The sequence below is a fragment of the Hemitrygon akajei genome, chromosome 25, assembly GCF_048418815.1.
Source record: "Hemitrygon akajei chromosome 25, sHemAka1.3, whole genome shotgun sequence".
Lineage (NCBI taxonomy): Eukaryota > Metazoa > Chordata > Chondrichthyes > Myliobatiformes > Dasyatidae > Hemitrygon > Hemitrygon akajei.
The window spans coordinates 42,939,459-42,964,198 of record NC_133148.1 but is presented as its reverse complement, the minus strand read 5'-3'; the positions used below and the strand labels follow the sequence as shown (position 1 = coordinate 42,964,198).

General features: G+C 41.1%; 1 protein-coding gene across 2 annotated transcripts in view; it reads right to left on the bottom strand.

Annotated features, from left to right (window-relative positions):
- Positions 1-23,444, bottom strand: part of LOC140716564 (transmembrane protein 87A) — a 63,802-nt gene extending 40,358 nt beyond the window's left edge. For both annotated transcript variants that reach the window (XM_073029392.1, XM_073029393.1), the window contains exons 1-11: positions 23,295-23,444; positions 20,226-20,292; positions 18,948-19,039; positions 15,610-15,729; positions 14,090-14,140; positions 11,195-11,260; positions 10,002-10,070; positions 7,582-7,693; positions 5,755-5,816; positions 3,330-3,513; positions 2,148-2,247 (exon numbers count right to left, since the gene is read on the bottom strand). In XM_073029392.1, coding sequence (XP_072885493.1) covers positions 2,148-2,247; positions 3,330-3,513; positions 5,755-5,816; positions 7,582-7,693; positions 10,002-10,070; positions 11,195-11,260; positions 14,090-14,140; positions 15,610-15,729; positions 18,948-19,039; positions 20,226-20,292; positions 23,295-23,423 — 1,052 coding nt within the window. In that variant the 5' untranslated portion in view covers positions 23,424-23,444. The remainder of the gene's footprint in view (positions 1-2,147; positions 2,248-3,329; positions 3,514-5,754; positions 5,817-7,581; positions 7,694-10,001; positions 10,071-11,194; positions 11,261-14,089; positions 14,141-15,609; positions 15,730-18,947; positions 19,040-20,225; positions 20,293-23,294) is intronic.
- Positions 23,445-24,740: the final 1,296 nt, after the last annotated feature.

The window sequence follows — 24,740 nt, the reverse complement described above, 5'->3', positions numbered from 1 at the left end:
AAAAGCCTAGTTGAATTCCCCGACTATGATTTGAAATGCTTTGGGATGGACTTTTGCTTGTATGGAGACAGCATCATGCAGTATCACGAGTGCTTGATTATAGTCAACCGCTAGCGGTACATAAACTGTGGTCAGGATGATGGAGAACTTCCTAGGTAAATAGAATGGATAGTGTTTGACCATCAGGTGTCATGAGCTCGACAAACTGCCACATCGGACCCAGCACCACCGAGAGTTTATCATGGACCTATTGACTTTTCCGAATCAGCAGTTTGATCCATCCTGTGAATCCAGAAGCTTTTGGACCAGAGTGCTGGGAGTACACCACATCTCGGTCAAACATAGAACACAACAATGTTTCATTTCCCTCAGATACAGCAATCTTGCCCTTGTCCTCCAGCAACTGCACATTTGGTAACAAAATACTGGGTAGAAGGGTCTCATCCCTCTGTGTTTCAACCTAGCTTGGAGTCATTCCCCCCACCCTCCACCTCACTTCTAGCCATGGCGATGAACATTCATCGGCTTAAAGGTGCCATATCTGCTTGGTCCATCGAGTCTCTCAGAAGATTGTGAAATCTGTAGTTTATTAAGCTAATTTAAAAGTACATGGCTTTATGGGAAATTACATGCTATAGATCACAGTGAGAGTAATTCAAAACAAATATACTTAGAAGTACTGTACGTAGCCAGCAGAACGTCACTGTGGTTCACTAGCACCACCCCACTAAAATCCTGCTTGACCAGTTGAATTTTTCCAGCAGAATAATTCTTACTGTTGCTGATTGAGGTGAAACTTTATCCAAGTGTTTTACTTCTATTGAACAGGTCAGACACCTGATAGGCATTTGGTTTAATGTCTTCAGTTAAATGCCAACAGCACTGGGCATCTTCAGAATGGCACTGACCTGTCAGATTAGATTGTGTTCGTCAGTCTCCAGCCTTAAACCTGCAACCTTGTGAGTCAGAGGGTCAAGGCCTCTATGCAGTTATTGAAAGCTTCCCAAACTGGGAAACCTACTTGATTTTCCACCCCTACCATTTCCAGTCACCAGGTACTAAAACCAATTTTATTATTGAAGGATGAATGTTTCATAAAACCAGGTGGGGCACAGATAAGGTGAAAGATCACAGTCTTTATTGACGGGTGGGGGGGGGGGCAATGTTTCCGTTAAGGTGTGCATGTGTACACAAAGGAATTTAAACTGCACTTAAAAGATTGTCGCTCTACTTTGTTGGCATGTTAAGTATATTTCATGACCGTACATAACCACATTTCCTTTTCCAGTCTCTGATACGGACTGTGCTTATTACTATTACATGGAGCTTGCAATGATTTGTTGAAGAAATTATTCAGTGCATACATTTGTTACCACTGGGCAAAAAATTGCTCAGCAGATTTTTGTGCACACTGGTCATGACAAACTTGAGGGAATACTGTGGGGGTGGGGAAGATTATGAAATCAGAATTTAAAGAGGAACGATTTAAAGGGGACCTGAGGGGCAAAGGGGGCAAGTTTTTCCACAAAAGATGGTGAGGATATTGAACAGGCTCTGGCAGGAACAATTACAATTTAAGAAACATTTCAACAGGTACATGGATGTGAAAGGTTTGAAGGGACATGGGTCAAGTGATGGGAAGTGGGACTAGCTCATATAGATGACATGGTGGACATGGATGAATCTGGCCAAAGGATCTGTTTCTGTATGTTTTAAGTCTATAATACCTCTCGCCCTGAAATACAACAAATTGACAAAGATAGACTGCAAAAGTCTTAGTGTTACAGACTCACATTTCCTTGTGGCATAGAGGTAGCCAACTGGCCACTGAGTCTATTCTGGACCTCAGTCCAATCCCAGAGCCACTTATTCTCTCCCATGTCTATCAACTTCACCATGATTTTACTTAGACCCAGCTATACCAAAGGTAATTTAACTTTACCACCTAGTGGCACTTGGGATGTGGGAGGAGACTCAAACCCAGGACAAACTGAAGTAGTCACCATGCAAACTCCATACAGAGAACACCACACCTGAATTGCTAGAGCTTTGGGGCAGTTGTACCCACAGCTGTCCCTAGGTTCTGTTTTGTGTTATATATTTAAGGCAAACAAAAAGGAACTGAAATGTCACGGAAAATATCTTACTTGACAATTCCATAACCAAGTGCAGCAATAATGACCAGGATCCGAGCAAGAGTACGCTTCACAGCTGACAGCAACTCTGCAAAGACCACTGCCCCGTGAACTGCAAAGAAAAAGCAACATTTAATTTGTAACTGAAGAGCACAGTACTTATAAAACAGCTCTCTCCCACCATAAGACTATAAGACATGGCAGCAGAATTAGGCCATTTGGCCCATCAAGTCTGCTCTGCCGTTTCTTCATGGCTGATCTATTACCTTCTCTGCCTTAAATATACTCAATGACCTGGCCTCTACAGCTACCTGTGGCAACAAATTCCACACATTCACCACCCTCTGGCTAAAGGAATTCTTCCTCATCTCCGTTCTAAATGGACATCTTTCTATTCTGAGGTAGTGCCCTCTGGTCATGAGTATTAGATAGATAGATAGATAGATACTTTATTCATCCCCATGGGGAAATTCAACTTTTTTCCAATGTCCCATACACTTGTTGTAGCAAAACTAATTACATACAATACTTAACTCAGTAAAGAATATGATATGCATCTAAATCACTATCTCAAAAAGCATTAATAATAGCTTTTAAAAAGTTCTTAAGTCCTGGCGGTAGAATTGTAAAGCCTAATGGCATTGGGGAGTATTGACCTCTTCATCCTGTCTGAGGAGCATTACAGAAATTTTGTTTAAAATATAGTATTAAAAAAGGAATGAGGAGGGCCTAGACACAAAGGTACATTTAAAAGTGTTTTGTACATCCCTTACTTCTGTGTCATTATGGGCTTGAATGATGGATGGACCACCAACAAATTCCTTGGAACAGTTGATTCAACCAATAATTTTCTAACTTGTCTACTGAAAACGGACTCAATTCATTTAGCTTCTAGAATTCAAAGCACCCAAGGATGGCTGGTCACCTCATTCCTCTTTCCTTGGCCACTACAATTTCAGTCAGTAAGTGGGGATATAATGGGGATTACAGAGGTCTTTATGAGAATTGACATTGTGCCAAAAGCCAGAGGATCCACACTTACAGTCAAATCTAATCTTCCCCTCATCTAACACCCACCATCTGGTAGTCAAAGCAATAAGTAGGAGGCTTGTCTGCTTAAAATCCTTCCAACCTTATTTCTGAATCCTACCAAAATTCAACAAGACTACACAGGTCTGTTCATACAACACATACCTGATACACCCTGACGTGAGATGCTTTGGTATTCTGCATAGAAGACTGCTTTTTCCAACATTCCGAGCAGGATGACCCCTCCAATCCAGAACTGAATCCGGAGCAAATCCTTCCAGTAGCAGGCTAAAAGGAGCAGCCAAACCAGACTGTAGAACACGTAGATGATACACATCACCATGTAAAACTGCAGAAAGAAAGGCAGCCAGTCAGACTGAATAATACTGCCAATATTAATATTAAATACTTGGGACAATTAACACTGTGTCTACAACAGAGGCTGCAACAGTGGAAAAGCAAAACATTTGTGACTGTGCTTCAGTGTGCATTGCATTATGTATAAATAATTGACACAGTATTACTTTATCCCTATGGTTCATATGTTATCTGTAACTTATGGAGGGCCACTGTGTTTTATGTTCTGTATGAACCATAACCAACTTTAAAATCTTCCTAGTAAATATTCACCTTTTTCTTTATTCTCAATCTTGTTAATTTTGAAGATCAACATGGTTCATCTCAGCTTTGCAAATAGCAATTGCATAATCCCATCACCCTGGGAAAGAATTTCTTTTGAATTCCTGATTGTATTTATAAGTTGTCATCTTGTATTTATGGCCTCTATTTTACACACACAGCTTGCAAATCATCTTTCTCAGTTGAATAAAAATTTGCTTTGGAAAACAAACAAAATCTCTGTCATTTCCTTGCTGTTTATGGGTACTGAGCAGATAGAAAACTGCTTGTATAATTTCCATATACAGTCAAGGACTTCCATCAGCATGATCCAATGAGTCAGACAGTGGAAGAGGGGGAGTGTGTTAATGTGCGGGTAGCACTGTGAATTGTGAGGAGGGTGCAAAGAGGTGTCGAATGATGTAAACAGATCGAATGCTTGGCCAAAAATGTGGTAGATGCTATATGACATGATTAAATATGAAGTTATCCAGTCCTGTAAATAAAATACAACAATGCTATTTAGAGGGTGTTTGGACTCTGCAGCAAGAGATAAATAGGTTGAAGGTGTGGATGAAAACTTTGTAAATAGAGTTTAAAGTGGGTATCCATGACTGCTATATTTCAGTGACAGGATTCATCTAAATCATGGGTTCCCAACCTGGAGTCCATGGACCTCTTGCTTATTGGTATTTGTCCATGGCATAAAAAGAAAACCCTGATCTAAAGGGAGAAAAATTGCAGATGAATACAGAGGCATTGAAGTATTTTTGCATACACATTATAAAAAATTAGCAGATAGGTATAGCAAGTGGTTAGGAAGGCAAATGGCACATCGGCCTTGATAACAGTAGGGAATTTTCAAAACAATTGTTGCAATGGAACAGGTTTCTGGCGAGGCCACAACTTAAATATGTGTATAGGTTTTGGTTCTTTTAAGGATATACTGACATTGGAAGCAGTCCAAAAGTTCTTAAGATGTCTATCATTAAAAGCTAAAGAATAGGATGATCTGACTTGCAACCAGGATATCCTGAGAGGACTGTCAGGAAACTGACCAACACTTTCCAGAGTTTGGTGGACCTCAAATGAGGGGACACAGATACAAGGTTAGGAGAAAGCCATTTAAAACTGAGGCCTGTATGAACTTCTCAGAAGAGTGCTGAATCCCCGGAATTCCCTTTTCCAGTATTGTGAAGTTGAGATAATTAAAAGGAAGTATAAGTATTTTGGAAAATCAAGGACAGAATGGTTCTGGCAAAGTGGAACAGAATGTATCCCAGGGCTGATCAGCGTATAGTGAGGATCATCTGGGGGCTGGTTTTGGAAGCTGTTCTTTCACAATGTAAACTGGGTGGAATATAAATTTTGATTTAAAAAAGAATGTCTGATTGTTCGCTGAATATTTGCAAATATGTAACAGATTAAATTATTGTATGTGCATCTTTTGCAAGCTGTTCAGTTTAGTGAATTTTCCAATTCAATTTTCATTGAGTTCACAGAGATAAACAGATGGAATTGGCTTTCAAAATCATTAAACTAGAAAACTGTTCACCATCAGCATTGTACAATCATTAGTATCCATCATCAGAGATCCGCATCACCTAGACCATGCTCTTTTTTCATTGCTACCATCAGGCTCTTGAACAAAAGGGGATAACTACAGTCATTCTATTTCTGGTGTTCTCACAACCAATCGTCTCACTTTAAGGACTCTTTATCTTGTTATTTCATACTCATTATTTATTGCTATTTATTTATATTTGCATTTGCATAGTTTGTTGTTCATTGATCCTGTCTACAATTACTGTTCTGTAGATTTACTAAGTATGCTTATAGGAAAAAGTATCTCGGGGTTCTATGTGGTGACATATTTATACTTTGTTAATAAATTTTACTTTGAACTTTGTTAACCACAAGCTTTATACAACTTACAATCATTAGCGTTAACCACAAGCCTTGTACTACTTACAATCATTAGTGGCCATTGTGTGGCAGAAATGTATCCATAGGGTCCTACCATTTCCACTTCTACTGCAAAGAGACATAGGACAGCAATCAATAGGCAAGCCAAGCTATGATACAAGCTATGATATAAGCTGAAAGAACTTGTAGATAAACTGCGACAGGATACAAATGAGTGAATGGTTATCAGATCCTGAGGTGGCATGACACTTGCATTACTTGCACTGCTAACTTTTATGTATTAGCCAAGGCAGCACATCACCCCATACTCAGTAACTATATCAACAAGAAGAATTAAGGACAGCACTGCTGCTGCTAATTCTGCATGAAGAAACATGTTGTTTACATCGAATCAAATCAGTCAGGATGTGCTGGGCACAACCTGCAAGTGTCACTACCCTTCCAGTGCCAACACTATTGTTTCTTTTCACACCTTGTAGTGCACTGGGTGGCATTTTGCCATTTCCATAGCATTTGACTTATTTTTAAAAACAAGACCAAGTTGCTAGCTTGACTCTCAACCCAGCATAAAAGGAAAACATGCAAGGAGCTGCCTGGATTCGAACTTGAAACCATTTGCCTTGAAGTCCAGTGTTGATGCCAGTATACCACTAGCACCAATACAGGATATCCACAACTCAATGACCTCAGCTGGTACATCTTTGCAACATGGGAGGAAACCAGAGCACCGGAAGAAACTCACAAAGTCACAGGGAGAACACACAAACTCCTTACAGATAGCAGCAGAAATTGAAACCCGAATAGCAGCTAGCACTGTACAGCGATGCACTAACCTCTACGTTGTTGTGCCACCCAAGGGTCATCCATAAGCAAAAGCTTTCACTTTATAAATGTCAGGCCATAAGACACAGCAGCAGAATTTGGCCATTCAACCCACTGAGTGTGCACTGCCATTCTATCATGGCTGATTTATTATCCCTCTCAATCCAATTCTCCCAATAACCTTTGATGCCCGTACTAATCATGAACCCATCAACCAACTCTTCAACTATACCAATGACGGCCTCCACAGCCACCCGTAGCAACAAATTCTATAGATTTACCATCCTCTGGCTAAAGAAATTCCTCATCTCCCTTCTAAAGGGACGTCCTGAGGCTGTGCCCTCTGGTCCTAGACTCCCTCCACTATAAGAAGCATCCTCCCAACATTTGTTCTATCTAGGCCTTTTAAGATTCAATAGGTTTCCACTGCAACTCCACCCCCCATCTCCATTCTTCTTTAACCAGTGAGTACAGGCTCAGAGCCATCAAATGCTCTTCATATGTTAAACCCCGTTATTCCAGAGATCATTCTCATAAACCTCCTCTGGAACCTCTCCAATGCCTGCACATCCTTTCTTAGATAATGGGCTGAGATCTGCTCCACAGTAGTAGCACGGTCACTCCAGTTAAGTATGATGTTCTCCTAAGGGTTCTCTTTTGGTGGGTCCTCAGGTGGCTGTAGTGGCCAATTCTGGTAGAGTGTGAGCCTGGCTGCGTCTGACCAATACCTTTTAGAGTAAATAAGAGTAGTCTAGAGAGAACGGCATTGAAAACTTGTTATCGTCTTAACACTACATCACATTTTGCCTCATTCACCACCTGATCTAATCCAAACCAACATAAGCTTTGGAAAATAAAACAATTATGTCCTATTTTGCTTTGCCAGTTCCATAAAGAAAAACAATGAGGTCTAGCCACTACTTTTGCTGTTGGTTACAAAAGACTTTTGAGGTTATGAACCTGCACGCAATTGCTGCCAACTGTAGCCCACTGCTGCCTTAACAGAACTAAGGATGAAGTGTATTACTTTACTGTTGTACTGAGAACCTACAAATTAGATTCCAATTTCTGTTTTCAGGAGAGTTAACCACTGGTTTTTTGACCTCAACGATGAAAAGGTATGGTGCATCTTCCCAGGTCTTTGCTACCGAATCCTTTAAAACCTGTCAACAGAAAGGAATTTAACACTAATTAATTTGCTGCCTAAAAATGTTTTAAAATTTTAGTATTCATCTGTTTAATATGCTCACTAATTTTACCAACATTATGGAATCTTGCTTGTAAAGCAAAAGTGAAAATAAGTCACAAAAGGAAAAACATTGCAGATGCTGGAATCTGAAACAACTAGCAAAATGTTGGAGGAACTTTAGCAAGTCAGGCAGCATCTATGGGGGTGGTGAAAGGGAGGGTTGACATTATGGACAGACCAAAGGATAGAGAGGGGAGATAGCCAAAGGTACTGTTTTGCAGACAGCTCACAAAACAAGATACACTAGTAGATATACTTCTGAACTGTGATTGCTATAGTCTATAGCCTGTAATTTCACTTTTAAGTAAGTACTTTTGAATTGGCTGAACGATTTGGTGCTTTTGTAATCTTCTGGGTGATTCAGCATTGCATTGAGTCTTGATAGTGGAAAGAGTCGTGGTCTGCTCCATTACTCTGTACGTATTGAAGTGTCGACGACAAGAGCAGAAAAATGAACAGGTGTACAGCAATATCTGCGTGCATTTAGCCAGTCTCCCTTTCTTCTCACTACTACTGTTGGGTGGGAGATGAAGAAATCTTGGATCTCACTCTGCCAGGTTAAGGAGCCATCACTCCCGAACCGGCTTCACTCGCTTCAGCGTTGACCATGCTTTGCAGGTGTGGACTCACTTTTGGGGACTCTGCAGTTCATGTTCCATGTGGTTTTATTTACTTTTTCTTCACTATCTGTGCAATTTGTCTTCATTTTGCACATTGGATTTCTGATGGTCCTGTTGTGTGTGCTTTTTAAATGAATTCTACTGTGTTTCCTTGTTTTGTAAATGCCTGCAAGAAGATGAATCTCACAGTTGTTTATGATATACATACTTTGATAATAAATTTCAACTTTGGAAGAGGTGGAGCAAGAGTTAGCAAATGCTTGGTGGATCCTGATGAGGAAGTGCAATAGCCAGATGGAGAAGGTAACAGAGCAAATAAAGACAGAGCTGGTAACAGGTGGGGGGGGGGGGGGGTGACAGAGTTTCAGATTATGAAATCTGAAAGGAGAGGAGGGTGAAGCACAGAATCAAGTGAGGGAGATGGGGAGGGCAGGTGGAAACAGTGGAGCAAGGGTGTGTGGGTAATGGACAGATGGAGTTGGTGGAGGAGAAGAAAGAAACAGGGTTTTGGGGAACACATACAAAATGCTGGAGGAGCTCAGCAAGCCAGGCAGCATCTATGAAAAAGAGTACAGTTGATGTTTCAGACCGGGGCCCTTCGGCAGGACTGGAGAAAAAAAAGCTGAGGAGTAGATTTAAAAGACGGGGGGAGGGGAGAGAGAAACACAAGGTGATAGGCAAAACTGAGAGGGGGAGGAGCACCAGAGGGAGGCGATGGGCAGGCAAGGAGATAAGATGAGAGAGGGAAAAGTGAAAGTGGGGGGTGCAGGTTGGGTTCCAGAAGTTCAAGAAATCTATGTTCATGCCATCAGGTTGGAGGCATGGATTAATATATTGGAATGGGAATAGGAAGTGGAATTAAAATGGGTGACCACCGGGAGATCCTGCTTCTTCTGGCGGAAGGAGCATAGGTGCTTGACAAAGCAGTCTCCCAATCTACGTCGGGTCTCACTGATTTACAGGAGGCCACAACGGGAGCACTGGACACAGTATATGGCTCCAGTAGACTCAGTTAAATGTCACCTCTCCTGTAAGGACTGTTTGGGGTTCTAAACAGTGGTGAGGGAGGAGGTATAGGGACCGGTGTAGCACTCATTCTGCTTGCAAGGATAGTGCCAGGAGGGAGGGACAAATGGACGAGGCAGTTGTGTAGGGAGCGATCCCTGCAGAAAGCAGAAAGTGTTTTTCTTGGTACATGGAGATTTGGGGATTAATGAGGGAGAACAGCATTAATAATACTTTTTTTTGAAATTTTAAAAGATTGAAGCTAAGGCACAATGTAATGTTCTGTGAGATTGGAGGCAAATGCTGATAGCAGAACGAACAGAGAAAGGACAGGGCAAACAAAGTGGCATTAAAGGGGTGAGGCTGGCAGACTCTTACAAGTGGGATAGCACGGGGATTAGTCCTACATCCTTTTCTATTATCTATTTATATACATATTTTTATGAACAAACTGGTTGAAGAAAAAAGGTTCTTTCTCCACAGATGCTGTATGCCCATTTAAGGATTTACAACGTGTCTGTTTAAATTTCATGTCAGGTAATGACTGGCTGACCTACTGAAGACTTAAAAACAAGTAAGAAGAGAAAAGAAACATACCGGATCTTTATTTACTCTGGTGGTCTTATTTAATTTTCCATTTTCATTCATAGGTTTCCTGTTTTCTTTCTGGAAAAAAAATACGTATTTTTGTTTGCTACAATTTGCTAACTTTTTTTGACAGCCTGAAAGGCTATTTCAGCGCACCTTGAAGACTTCTCTCAACTACCCTTACAGGAAATGGCATGCCAAATCTTTACTTGAATATTTTGAGGAACCGCTGAGTATCACAATGGTTTATGACAATGGATCTGCAATTCAATGACCAAATAGCTCTCAGGTCCTAGAAGGAGACTCAGAGGAGTCTCAATTCCAACTAACTCAGACAGTGACAAGGACATGAGAGGCAAAATGATATTAGTGATAAATATATAGTCATGATATCAAGCACCCATCAGCAACAGAGACGAAGGGAAATAAAGGATGAAGAACATAGGGCAAGAAGTCTGAACTTCCTCCAACAGAGTGGGCCAACTCCTCAGCACCCAATGGTAAACCATTCTTCACTGGAGGTTAGCTTCCAACACGGAATGCAAGCCTGATACAATCTTTGCAGTTCTACATATGATTTGCCTCATTTAAATATTTTCCCTATTTCGTGAAAATAATGAATGGTGTGTCAGAGGATCTACTATGGACCAAAGTGCTGATGCTCAAAACAACTATTTGTATTTCCATGACCTTTTTATGGTCATCCCAGGCATCATAAGGCCGCATCAAAAATACTCAAATCACACAATCAGTTCAAAATGGACATTCAAAACATTGAGGTTAGTATATTGTATACCATCAACAAATGTTACAACAGTCAGCAGAGAATGAAAGTGATTGTTAAGATTCTCTCTCCTGCAAGTCTAACTCATTCCCTCCAAAAGATATTTGAACATATTCAAAAATAAAACCTCAACCACCTTTAGTCATTTTAAAAGTTACTGAAAATATGACTGATAAATTTGTACTGGTGGTCAAAGCACTGAAAATGATTTGCTTGAAGATTCTTCATTAAAAATGATCTTTCCAAAATAATATCTTAAACATCCATGACGGCTTTTTTAAAAAACAACTGCTTAGTGATAGGTAAATTGTCTCAGAAAATATATCCCAGAAGAAATCTCCATGTAGTATTTGTCCTAGTCTGTGTTTGGAATGCATTATAATGACAATGTCTAATACATCATGATTGCAAGTCGTACCTGCTCATTGCCTGTATTTCTTTTAGATACTGGCTTAGGATTAGGCTCAGGTTGGGCTTCAATGTCCTGTGAAGAGTCATTTACAACAATATTTACTGGAAAATCACTATACACAAAATGTCACCTTGCACAAACACAAATTCTTCAGCCTTTTAAAACAGAGACCTTGGTTTGATTTCTGGTCAATATTGATGTCAACTAGCACAGCAAGCAGAGTAAAACAAATAGTCACTCAATTAAGTTGGACAAATACAGCTTTGAGACATCCACATTCACAATGATCACAGAGTATAAAAAGGGTTGTCAGCATTGACATTTTATTTATTTACAAGCGACACTGTGAAACAAACCCTTCTGGCCCTTTGAGCTATGCTGCCCAGCAATCTCCTGATGTAATTCTACCCGAATTAATGGACAATTAGCAATGACCAATTAACCCACCAACCAGTATGTCTTTGGAAAATGGGAGGAAACTGGAGCACCTGGAGGAAATCCTTGCAGTTACGGGGAGAATATACAAACTCCTTACACACAGCAACAAGCATCTAGCTCAGCATCTCACAGGATTTTGCAGGTAATCCATAAAAGGATACTGATATCCCATTAAACAACAGAGATTTTCAGAACTACATAAAAGAATATAAGATACTTCAGAACCATCCTACCTACACTTCGCATGCTCTGGATCTTTTCAATGATTTTAAGTTCCCTGGTCTCCATCATCTTATCTTCACTACGGATGTCCAGTCCCTATACACCTCCATCCCCCACCAGGAAGGCCTCAAAGCTCTCCGTCTCTTTCTGGACACCAGACCAACTAGTTCCCCTCCACCTCCACTCTCCTCCGTCTAGCGGAACGTTCTCGTTCTTAATTATTTCTCCTTTGGCTCCTCCCACTTCCTTCAAACAAAAGGTGTAGCCATGGGCACTCGCATAGGTCCCAGCCTATGCCTTTTGTTGGCTACTTCGAGCAGTCGATGTTCCAAGCCTACACTGATGTCTGTCCTCCACTCTTCCTACGCTACACTGACGACTGCACTGCACCCAGGTGGTACTCATCGACTTCATTGCACGCAAGCGGAACTCATCAACTTTGACTTCAACTTTCACTCTGCCCTCAAATTTACCTGGTCCATTCCTGACATTTCCCTCCCCTTTCTCACTCTCTCTTTCTCTGGAGATAGCTTATCGACTGATGTCTATAACGGTCTCTCACAGCTACCTGGACTATACCTCTTCCCGTCCTGTTATTTGTAAAAACCCCATCCCCTTCTCTCAATTCTTCACTCTCCACTGCATCTGCCCTCAGGATGAGGCTTTGCATTCCAGAACGAAAGAGATATCCTGCTTTTTCAAAGAAAGGGGCTTCCCTTTCCCCACCATCAATGCTGCCCTCAACCACATCTCTTCCAGTTCACGCACGTCTGCCCTCACCCCATCCTCCAGCCACCCTACCAGGGATAGGGTTTCTCGTCCTCACCTACCACCCCACCAGCCTCTGCGTCCAGCACATAATTCTGTGGAACTTCCACCATCTCCTGCGGGATCCACGACTAAGCACACATTTCTCTCCCCCCACTTTCTACTTTCTGCAGGGATCGCTCACCACGTGACTCCCTTGTCTATTTGTTCCTCCCCACTGATTACCCTCCTGGCACTTATCCTTGCAAGCAGAACAAATGCTACACCTGTCCCCAGACCACCTCCTTCACTATGATTCAGTGCCACAAACAGTCCTTTCAGGTGAGGTGACACTTCACTGGTAAGTCTGTTGGGGTCACATATTGTTTCCAGTTCTCCTGGTGTGGCCTCCCGTATTTCAGCAAGACCTGACACAGATTAGGAGACCACTTTGCAGATCACATACTGCAGTTCGCCAGAAGAGGGAGCTCCCAGTGGCCACCCATTTTAATTCCACTTTCCATTCCCATATGTCAATCCATGGCCTCCTCTACTGTCACAATGAGGCCACATTCAGGTTGAAGGAAGAGCATCTTGTATTCCATCTGGGTAGCCTCCAACCCAATGGCATGAACATTGATTTCTCAAACTTCCAGTAATGCTCCCCCCACCCAACTTCACCATTCCCCTACCCCTTTTCCTTCTCTTACCTTATCTCCTTGCCTGTCTATTGCCTTCCTCTGGTGCTCCTCCCCCCTTTTCTTTCTTCCATGGCCTTGTCTTCTCCTATTAGTTTCCCCCTTCTCCAGCCCTATATCTCTTTCACCAATCAACTTCCCAGCTCTTTGTTTCATCCCTTCCCCCTCCCGGTTTCACCCATCATCTTGTGTTTCTCTCTCCCCTCCCCCCACTTTTAAAATCTATTCCTCAGCCTTTTTTCTCCAATCCTGCCAAAGAGTCCCGGCCCAAAACTGTACTCTTTTTCATAGATGCTGCCTGGTCTGCTGAGTTCCTCCAGCATTTTGAGTGTGTTACTTGGATTCCCAGCATCTGCAGATTTTCTCTTGTTTGTGATTAAAAAAAAAGTCTCTTTTTGTGTTACTTTTAAAAAATAAATATATTTTTTATTGTAACATAGTATTTTTATGCAAACACGAGATTCTGTCGAATCTGAAAATTCTTAACAACAGACAAAATGATGGAGGAACTTAGGTCAGGTGACATCTATGAAGAATGAAGAAAAAGTCTATGTTTCTGGGTGGGACCCTCCATCAGAGTCTTTCCTGAAGAATGGTCAGGCCCAAAACAATGACTGTTTATTTATTTCTACCGATTCTGCCTGATCTGCTGAGTTCCTTTACTGAGTGTGTTTTTTTATATATACATATATTGCACTGTATTACAGCTGCAATTTTTTTGTCAGTGACAATAAACCTGATTCTGACTACAATATTATGGCAAAGGGTTTATTAGTAACATATTGAAATATCTTACTGGTGTCGCTTTTCTCAATGGTTCTGGTTGGTCATAGTGATTTACTTGCAGCTGCAAAAGAATTCAAACAAAAGTATGTACTCAGAGTTGTATAAAAATTGTGAGAATATACATAGGGTATAAACATGTGTGTGTATTTTTATATAGACACACATATGCACGTACAATATAGACATATATAAATATCACACGTAGGATATAATACATGCAATACTGAAGTAAAATAAGAAATCAGCTCAGTTTGTTTAAACCATGGCAACGCAGCTGTCACAAAAGATAGCTTCAATCTACAGTAAACATTTACAATGACTGAACACTCCCCCACTGTCAAAACTAAGCATAGCTCCCAGGCACGGAGATCCCAACACTTTGACATTGACACCAGAAGGGTAGAGAATAAGTACACTATCACCAATAGAAATGAAAGCTGAATAATCTGCTACCATCAATATTAAACAAACGCAGGAGAAAGCTGTTATGCAGAAGCAGGTTTGCTGATTCATTAAATGGGACAGAAGATGCTAATTAAGAGTAAGGACATTAACCTTTTACTTACAGACTAACAGTAAAACATTTAAACTAACATCTAAGTCACCCAAGTACTCATCTAAGTCACTCTAAGTTGCAAAAACTACGACATTAAACATTCAGTAACACTTCAAACTCAACAGGTACCTCATTAAGTCTGCCTAAGTTACACACTACAAACCTAAACATTCAACAAACAGGTACTTAGCTAATTGAGTGTGTGGGCTCTCCTATACCTGCAGCACACCTTTCCTACAGTTCTTCAGCACTGGTTGTAACCTCAGCCTGAAGTGGGACTGCATCAAAAGCGACAGAGTCTTTCACACCTACTATTCTCATACCCCTGGGGTGCCCGGAACCAGAGGCTGGTGCCATGGTGTGAAAGCCAACCAATGGGAACAAGTTGCTACATCCTTTCAACATGCCAATTAACAACTGGCATGGTGGAAATGGCCTTCGTCTGACGAGTAAGTTAACCCTTCACACTACAAACTGTATGTATCTGGCCTTTACTCGAGGGTGGGCATAAGGAAAGACAACAGGAGGGAAATAAATGATGGCAGAATGGAGATTTTTTTGTAAAGCAATGAGAGAACAAAGAGTTGAGCGGGCAACTGATCTTGCTTATCAGTTCGAATGTTTGTAGTACACTCATAGTGGCAACTGATGCCCATCCTAACCTCTTCCCTGAAGTGCTGTACTATAGTACTGCACCTGGGTGCCAGCAAAAATAATGTGCTGTCTGAACTGAGCCAAGATAACACCTTGCAAGATCATTTAAATCAATGCTAAAGTGGTTCACAAGGGTATTCCTCTGACCATTATTTAACCACGGAGGGGGGAGAGGTTTTGTTGAGGACAGAATACTCATCTTGCATGTATGTGGCTTCAATCAAATACCAGATGAGAAATGGCACATTTCCAGGCAAGGGGTTCGGGGTGAATTTGCACAGCACATCAAATATTAACAAGTTACTGATAATTCTACTCACCTGTCTAAAAGTTTTGTTCTTTTGACACTCAATGGAGTTGTACTGGTGCAGTATGTAATTACCACTTCCACCTTTCTCCTGCTCAGTTAAAGAGCCAAAATATTTTGCTGCCATGTCATCCTGCAGAAAAACACATGGATTATACACCAAAGAAATATATTAGGACTAAGCTTAAAAAAAAGCAAAACAAAAAAATATTTCTGGCTCCGCCCAGATCCCAATAATCAATAAAATTGTACAATTTTTCTCCTTTTTAGTTTTCGTATGGCTCAAAGTTGGAAGTAAATTTATTATCAAAGTACATGCATGTCGCTATTTACAACTCTAAGATTCATTTTCTTGTGGACATATGGAGATGTAACATAAGATTTTTACTCCTCATGTGTATAAAGGATGTAAGTAATAAAGTCAATTCAATTCAATAAATCCAATCACCATAACAAAATCAATGAAAGACCCCACCAACAGGGTGGACAACCAATGAGCAAAAGACAACAAACTAAGCAAATTCAGAAAGAAAGAGGAAAAAAAAGCAATATTAAGAAATTAAGATGAAGAGTTCTTGAAAGTGAGTCCACAGGCTGTGAGAACAGTTCAGTGATGGGGCAATTTCACTTCGAAACTGAATTAATTTCACATTTACTGAGACAGATCATTTCAAGCTGGAGAGTTTCCACAACCTCCCCCACGCCCTCCCCAGGCAGAACTTGTGATTTTTTTTAAGGTGAGGAAAAAACAGTCAATGTTTTAGACAGAGTCCTGATTAAGGGTCTCAGGAGCTTCTCAATAATAAACAACTCTTTATGCTTCTCCATAGATGCCATCTGACTTGCTGAGTTCCTCCAGCATTTTGTGTGTGTTCCTCTGGATTTCCAGCATCTGCAGAATCTCGTGTGTTTGTTAGCTGCTTACTTAAAATGGAATGCTGGAAAAATACTGTCCATCCATTCCCTAATATACAAAGGTTTATGTCATTCCGCATTATGTACTTCTAACTAAAAAGTGGCACTCTGCAGCATTAAGAAAATACCGTTTGCCACTTTGGGACAAAAAGCAGCTTAGCAAATGAAACTTTAATATTGTACACTTACCTTAAAGGTCATGTTTGTAATGTTGATAAATATACCTTCCACTGCCCATGGAAAGCACTTTCACATCAGGGTTATTGACTCATTATATGCAGTCATTACTGCATTAGCCAGTGTTAACAAAAAATGGAAATAGTTTTAATTATTTCATTACTATTGAGAAGCTGCTGAATTGTTTTTCTGTTTCTGTGGTTATAGCTTTTCTTTCCTATGAAAATAGTACAGTCTACCAGATTATAACTTTTACTTAATAGCAATAGGAACTGATTCCACAGTGGACAGTGGCTCAGTCAAATTAATGGTTAGAGAACATTGGCATCTTTACTTAAACATTATGAAAATAAAGGAATAAATCAATTTTAGAATAAATATTGGCTGATAATCTTCAACATATTGTAGCTCCAATTGAACTTTTAAAGTTATATTCAAAGAAAAGCCTCACTTTCACAGAAGTAAAAAGGAGCACCTCGATTACTCTGGACTAGTTGTAAGACAGGCCAAACAGACACTGATTCAAACTTTTAACTGGAGAACTTAAAAGTAAAATCAGGGAGTTCAACATGGAAAAGGGGAGGGGCAAATCTTGGAAAGACTGACAAAACATTTTATCCATTAATTCGTATAAATTACACAGAAATGCGTAGCCTCAGTTGTAGCACGAACTAGCCCTTAAGCCTCGGGCTTGCATTCTGCTGCAGACCAGGTGACAGACGTGAAGGACCACAGCATGGTCGAGCTCGGCTGGGGATGGCACCAGCTAGACTGGACTGCCAACACAGATGCCTTGTGCAGGAAGGCACAGAGTCGACTGTACTTCCTTAGAAGGTTGGCGTCATTCAATGTCTGTAGTGAGATGCTGAAGATGTTCTATAGGTCAGTTGTGGAGAGCGCCCTCTTCTTTGTGGTGGCATGTTGGGGAGGAAGCATTAAGAAGAGGGACGCCTCACGTCTTAATAAGCTGGTAAGGAAGGCGGGCTCTGCCGTGGGCAAAGTACTGGAGAGTTTAACATCGGTAGCTGAGCGAAGGGCGCTGAGTAGGCTACGGTCAATTATGGATAACTCTGAACATCCTCTACATAGCACCATCCAGAGACAGAGAAGCAGTTTCAGCGACAGATTACTATCGATGCAATGCTCCTCAGACAGGATGAAGAGGTCAATACTCCCCAATGCCATTAGGCTTTACAATTCTACCGCCAGGACTTAAGAACTTTTTAAAAGCTATTATTAATGCTTTTTGAGATAGTGATTTAGATGCATATCATATTTTTTACTGAGTTAAGTATTGTATGTAATTAGTTTTGCTACAACAAGTGTATGGGACATTGGAAAAAAGTTGAATTTCCCCATGGGGATGAATAAAGTATCTATCTATCTATCTACCTGTCGGCACTCTCCTCCCATGTTCGAGTGGTGGAAACACAGGCTGGATTGCATGCATCTGTACACTGCCAGGAGACTGTACCACCAACTGCTCAGGATCTTTGACTACATATGCTTTTATTCCCCTCAAGTGAATATGCTTCTTTGCTCGATATTTTGAATAATGTTACTCACTACTTCTAAATGTTTGTTTGCTATTTTGAATGTTTTGCACACTGGCCCCAAAGAAACACTGTCTTGTTCAGCCATATATATGAATGGTTTGAATGATAATTAAGCTTGATTTGATTTGATAGAAATAAGTTTCCTTCTAAACTGCAAGACCACAGATACAAGTCACAAATAGAATACTGAAGTGAAAAGGTTAATATGATATGGGCAGGTTGCATTCCAATGACTTGTAATGTTATAACCTTTCAATATTTTCACTTTAAAAAAACCTTTACTGCCCATCAGAAAACAGTTGTTGGATCAGAGTGTAAAACTGTTATTTTCTGGTAGTTTTAACATTTCCTATGCTTGCTTCTATTTTTATATAATTACCTGTGTACATAATTATAGTATAGCTGATTTGGTACTTTGCTAGATGTTTCTCTGTGGCAAGTGTAACATCACTGAATCTGGCCATTTCATAGGATATTTGTATCACAAGCATGTCTTGTGATCTGTCTAGTCTGAGCTAGTTTTATCACAATTTCTTTGAACTTGGATCTTATTTTGTCTTTGTTCATTCTTCATTTTTAATACTTAATAAATACAACAAGTTTAATGACTCAGTCTTGACTTCCGAAGAACCTTTGGTTGCAACTTCACCAGATCCAACACAGTTGACAATCTTGTTTTAAATCACAGTCAAACATCACTTACGTTCACTGACATGAATTCATCATAACAGCGGGAACTCCTCAAATACCACGCAATGCTCAGATTGACTGGAGTGTCGCAGCTCACTTTCGTCCCTGAGAAGCAAGAGGACAGCAACTGTTAGTTACATCCAGGTGGCTCTGATAGTGAAATATTGAATCAGAGCTACCATTCACATTACAAATGAAAGGGAGCAGCTCAGGACTATGTTACCCTGTAAGATAGGACAGACAGACATTGATTCAAACTCATCGATGTCGTCATTATATGCCGGAAGTATGATGTGGCCAGTCATAGATTTTCCACAACCATGATTGTTCTTGGCAAACTTTTCTACAGCAGTGGCTTGCCATTGCTTTTTCCTGGGGAGTGTCTTTACAAGACAGGAGTCCCCAGCCATTATCAATACTCTTCAGAGATTACTTGCCTGGCCTTGGTGGTCAAATAACCAGGACGTGATTTGCACCAGCTGCTCATACGACCAACCTCCACTTGCTCCCATGGCTTCACGTGATGCAGATCCGGGGGCTAAGCAGGTGCCACTCCTTGCTCAAGGGTGACATGCAGGCTAGCAGAGGGAAGGAATGCTTTTGGTAGAGATGCATCTCCACCCTGCCACCCAGATTCGAACCAGCAACTGATAATTAAGGAATAACATCAGGGAGTTCAGCATGGAAAAGATGTTATCACTCACCTGATCAATGGCAGTTAAAGAGCAGGAGGCGAGGCAAGGCAAGGCACATGTCTGCACCTTCAAACAACTGTGAAATAAGCTTCAGAGGAAGCAGCAGGGTACAATAGGCTAGGTTCTAATCACCACATCTCAACAAGAAATTGATAAAATAAGCAATGGGAACTGATTCTGTAGTGTTCAGTGGCTTAGTCAAATTAATGGCAAGTTAACAGAGGCATGATTACTTAAACCAAGCATGTCAGTGAAGGAAGAAGATGCTTTTGCACTTGAAATGAATGCTAGAGTACTCTGAGCAAGGTCACTCCCTTCCAGAAATCAGGGTTTTACTAAGATATTACTTCTTTTTAAATTAAACACTTGAATTAACTGTATGAAACCCCAGTGAGACAATAAGTCCTGTGTACTGCCATAAGGCTCAAGTTCTGTAAACAATGGTTAGATACAAAAAGCCAATGCAAATTATCTTCCTGTTCACCATTCTCCATAGCTGCAGCTTAGTTTCAGCTATCAACAATGATTAAATAAATTAACCCCAAACAATTCCACTCTCAATTACATGAGGTACTGTGAAACCTCCAGCTACTCACATTTCAGCTTAATGTAAGAATGATTGAACAACGTCTTTCGAAATGGAAATCTTGTCTGAGATTGATTCTGTAAAGAGATCAAAACAAGAGAATGTTAATTTTGCCATTTTATATCTTCTTACATCTGGGACTGGTAGCCTGTTAAAATAGTATTAGTAACTTTTCCATGACCATTCTTTAGATAGAGGTCTCACATCTTATTAGCAGCATATTTAAACACTGGGTTGGTCACATAATCAGGTCCAATTTCAACTCACCCTTACGTTGAATACTGAAATCCTAACAATGCCTTCAAAGATTATAAATTATATGTCAATCCATGGCCTCTTCTTGTGCCAAGATGAGGCCACCCTCAGAGCAGAGGAGCAACACCTTATATTCTGTCTGGGTAGGCTCCAGCCTGATGGCATGAATCTCACTTTTTCCTTCCAGTAAAAAAATCCCCACTCTGGCCTCCTGCCTATCACCTCCACCTGGGACCCTCCTTCTTCCTTCCATTGTCCTCTCCTATCAGATTCCTTCCTCTCCAGCCATTTACCCTCCCCATCCACCTGGCTTCACCTATCACCTTCTAGTTATCCTCCTTCCCCTCCACCCACATTCTTAATTCTGCCATCTTTCCCCTTCCCGTGGTTCTTGGCCCAAAATGTCAACTGTATATTCATTTCCATCGATGCTGTCCGACCTGAGTCCCTCCAGCATTTTGTGCGAGTTGCTCTGGATTTCCAACATCCGCAGACTTTTGCATATTAAGATTATAAATGGAAGCCATGGTTGATTCTGTGCTTCTTTGCCATAGCATCTTCACGATGCAAGTGTGGTTTTTATTGCATCTGTACATGCATTTGAGAATAAAGTCAACTTTGATTTTATTGAAACATGAGACTGTGAGGGGGCTGGACACTAAACGTTGAGAAGTAGTTTAATCTCACGGGATTTTGTTCAGAGAAAGAGGATGGCTATTCATGAACAAGATAAGGAGAAATTTCTTCCCTCAGAGGTAGTGTGCCTTTGGAACTCCACGCCATGAGAGCTTTGGTGTATATTTTAGTCAGAGATCAATTGCACTGGCAACAAATATTTTGCTTCATGAATACTTTAAGGTGTATCTTATGGATTTTGGGCTGATTATCCTGAAAATCATGAAATTTCACTATCATGCACCTTTTTTAAAAAATCACCTATATTTGCTATTTCAATTTATAATTCAAGTCAGAATAACTGATGCCAAGATTAAGGAAGGCATTTCTGTTGGTCCACAAATCAAACAGGTCATCAATGACAGGCAATTTGAAGAACTTCTAGTAGGAGACCACAGAAAATTACATGGAAGGTACTGTATTCAAGAATGTTGTTGAAAATTTTCTTGGCAATGACAGAGCACCAAACTACATGCAGCTGGCTGACAACGTGCTTAAAGCATACAAAATCATGAAGCACAACATAGAATAGTACAGCACATTACAAGTCCTTCAGCCCACAATGTTGTGCTGACCCTCAAACCCTGCCTCACATATAACCCCCCCCACCTTAAATTCCTCCATATACTTGTCTAGTAGTCTCTTAAACTTCACTAAAGATTTACTTTCTGCACTCCACTCCCATTTAGGCTTCTCCCCTGCAAACCTTGGCACTGTCAGTGACGAGCACGGTGAAAGATTTCACCAGGACATTGCTGTCATGGAGAAACAGTATCAGGGCAACGAGTATCCACCATTGCTGGCTGAATATTGTTGGGCACAAGTGATAAGCCTCAAATACTGAGTATAAATGAAAATCATCAACTAAATGTTTTTAGCTGAGTTGAACTATTGCAAAGTGTATTATATTCAATAAAAGTTAATTTATTATTTTGCCAAATTCCTACATGATATAAGTTTGAAATTATATTTGTGTTCAGTTTCAAGTGGTCTGTCGTAAACAAATAAAATTTCTGAGGAAGCAACACTTTTGAAAAAATTTGTTGTCCAGTGTTAAAGGTAACTTCCTCTGTGCTGGCATAATGCCAAGTGTTCCCAAATGAACATTGAGAGAGTAAGTTAGACGATTTGTTGCCTGTGGACATAACATCATTTCTACCGGTATGAAACTCAGTGTTCAGTGCTACATTCATTCCACACTAACATATGAAAGCGAATTTTGGACAATAGCAGAGCAAAAGGAGGGAAGACGCAAAGCTGCAGAAATGTGGTTTTTGAGAAGAACCATTCCACTAGTTGGCTTATCTCACTCCTTTATGCCCTCTTGTCACTACCTGAGATTCCACTAACAATGGTTGTATCGTCAGCAAATTTGTAGATGGTATTTGAGCTATGCCTAGCCACATAGATGGAAGGGATGGGCTAGCAAAAGTTTTGAAGATTTTATTAGAACTTCTCAGATTAAAAACAGACGGAAGATCATGATCGCCACGTCTTATGACACAGCACATAATGAAGATGATGAACGTACTGTGCAGAAACTACCTGTTATAGTTATTTACATATACAATATATGATGTAATGCATCAGAAGAAGTGATAGAACACTGCAAGTAATTTCTTCTGTAGTACATACCAATATTTCAAATCGGAATTAAAATCTCTTGAGATCAGTGAAGCAGGTAGATTTGAGAGAATCAAAAGGTGTTGGTTGCTGTGCTGTGTCCTCACGGGACCGAGTCTTGCTTAGTCGATGGGACTAACTTTCCTCTTTCTGACAGACCCGGCGATTCCAGGTGTTAGAACCTAGAGCAACTGACAATCTGCTGGAGAAACTGTGCTGATGCCGGCTTTCGAGCATCATCATTCTCACAGGTACTGCTTGACCTGCTTTGTGTCTCCAGCTGTTTGCTGCTCCAGTCAGAGAGCGCTGGGTCCCTCAGCCCAGAACTCCATTGAAAGATTCAAAGTACATTTATTATCAATATATGTATGCAGTATATATACATCTTTCCACAGACCTCCCCAGTGATAAATTCCTCATGACACCCCTTCAGACCTCAATCCCCTCCTAGTCCCTCTTCAGCTCACGTGAACAAGCCGGCCACACTCGTCTCTAGGGCCCTCTCGGTAACAAAGCCACTACCTACCCCCGCTATGTTGAGGGTCCATTTGCCCGGCTCCGACAGAGCCCCAGCGGACTCTAAGCCGAATAATGACAACGCCAGGAACGAGCAAAGACAGGCCAGACTCCACACCCGCCAACTCCTCGTCGCCATCTTGTTTACACTTGTGCCTGAAGCCGCCGCTCGCTTTAGCTGTGACGTCAGCGCGTAACCCCTTCCCCCATCTTAGTTTGTGACTCCCTAACGGGACAGACAGGGGGAGCACTGCGCAAACTCGGTGCCGGCGCACGGCTACGCCCAGTCATTCGGCACAGATGCCAATCACATGGAAATCCCCGCCCTTTCAGCCGGCCGGTTGCTGCTGAGACCTATAGAGGAATAAATAGCCAACATTTTGGACGTGGACTGTACTTTTTTCCATAGATGCTGCCTGGCCTGCTGAGTTCCTCCAGTGTTATTTGTGTGTTCCCCAGATTCACCATCCTCTGGCTGAAGAAATTCCTCCTCATCTCTGTTCTTTATTCTGAGGCTCTGTCCTTAGATTCTGGACTTTCCTACTAAGGAAACATCCTCTACACTCACACTGCCTATCTCTTTCATTATTCAGTGGCTTTCAGTGAGGTCCCTCCTGAACTCTTCCGAGTACAGACCCAGAGCCATTCTGAGGTCAATTTATTGGTGGGACCATCTTTGTGAACCTCCTCTGGATTTTCTAGAGGGTTCCACATACTTGCTTAGAAACAGGAGGGCCCAAAATTGCACACAATGCAGTTTGACTAATGTCTTACAAAGTCAAAATGGGAAATACTTTGGATACGAACAGGGAACTACTAGGTGAAGAATAAAATGTCAGGAACCAGCACTACACAACAACAATTTTCTAAGACAAAGTGGTGTTAATCTAGAATGTGAGAAAGTTTTGATAAAGTACAGAGGAATCTATTCAGGGAACTTTTAGTGTGAGTACCAGTCTATAGCCTAAAGATGTGCATGGACAAACATCCTTGAGACGAGATAATGCTGAAGAATCTTTTCCTCCTTACAGACCTGTTGTCTCTGATTCTAAGTAACATGTCTAAGCAGAACACTGCAAGAGATAAGGTAGAACAGAAGGTTGTTGATGCACCATCAATAACTCACTCTGAGACGTAAGAAGCGAGGTATCGGCTTTTATTGACTGGAAGAATGAACAACACTACATCCTGGGGAATGAGGCTGGGCAACAGGCCTCAGTCGCCTTTATACAGGGGTCTGTGGGAGGAGCCACAGGAGCAGTCCAGACAGGTATATGTAGTTCACCACAGTTGTACCACTAAGGGATGGAAAAGTACTGGGGTAAAAGCTTTAAAGTTAGCTGCTTGAAGAGATGTTGAAGCATATAAAAAGGGGAAATTTCTTTGTGCAAGCGGGAATCTTCTCTAAGGCTAGGTCGCAACTCATGTTGAGAGTTGGAGATTAGAGTCAGGGAAA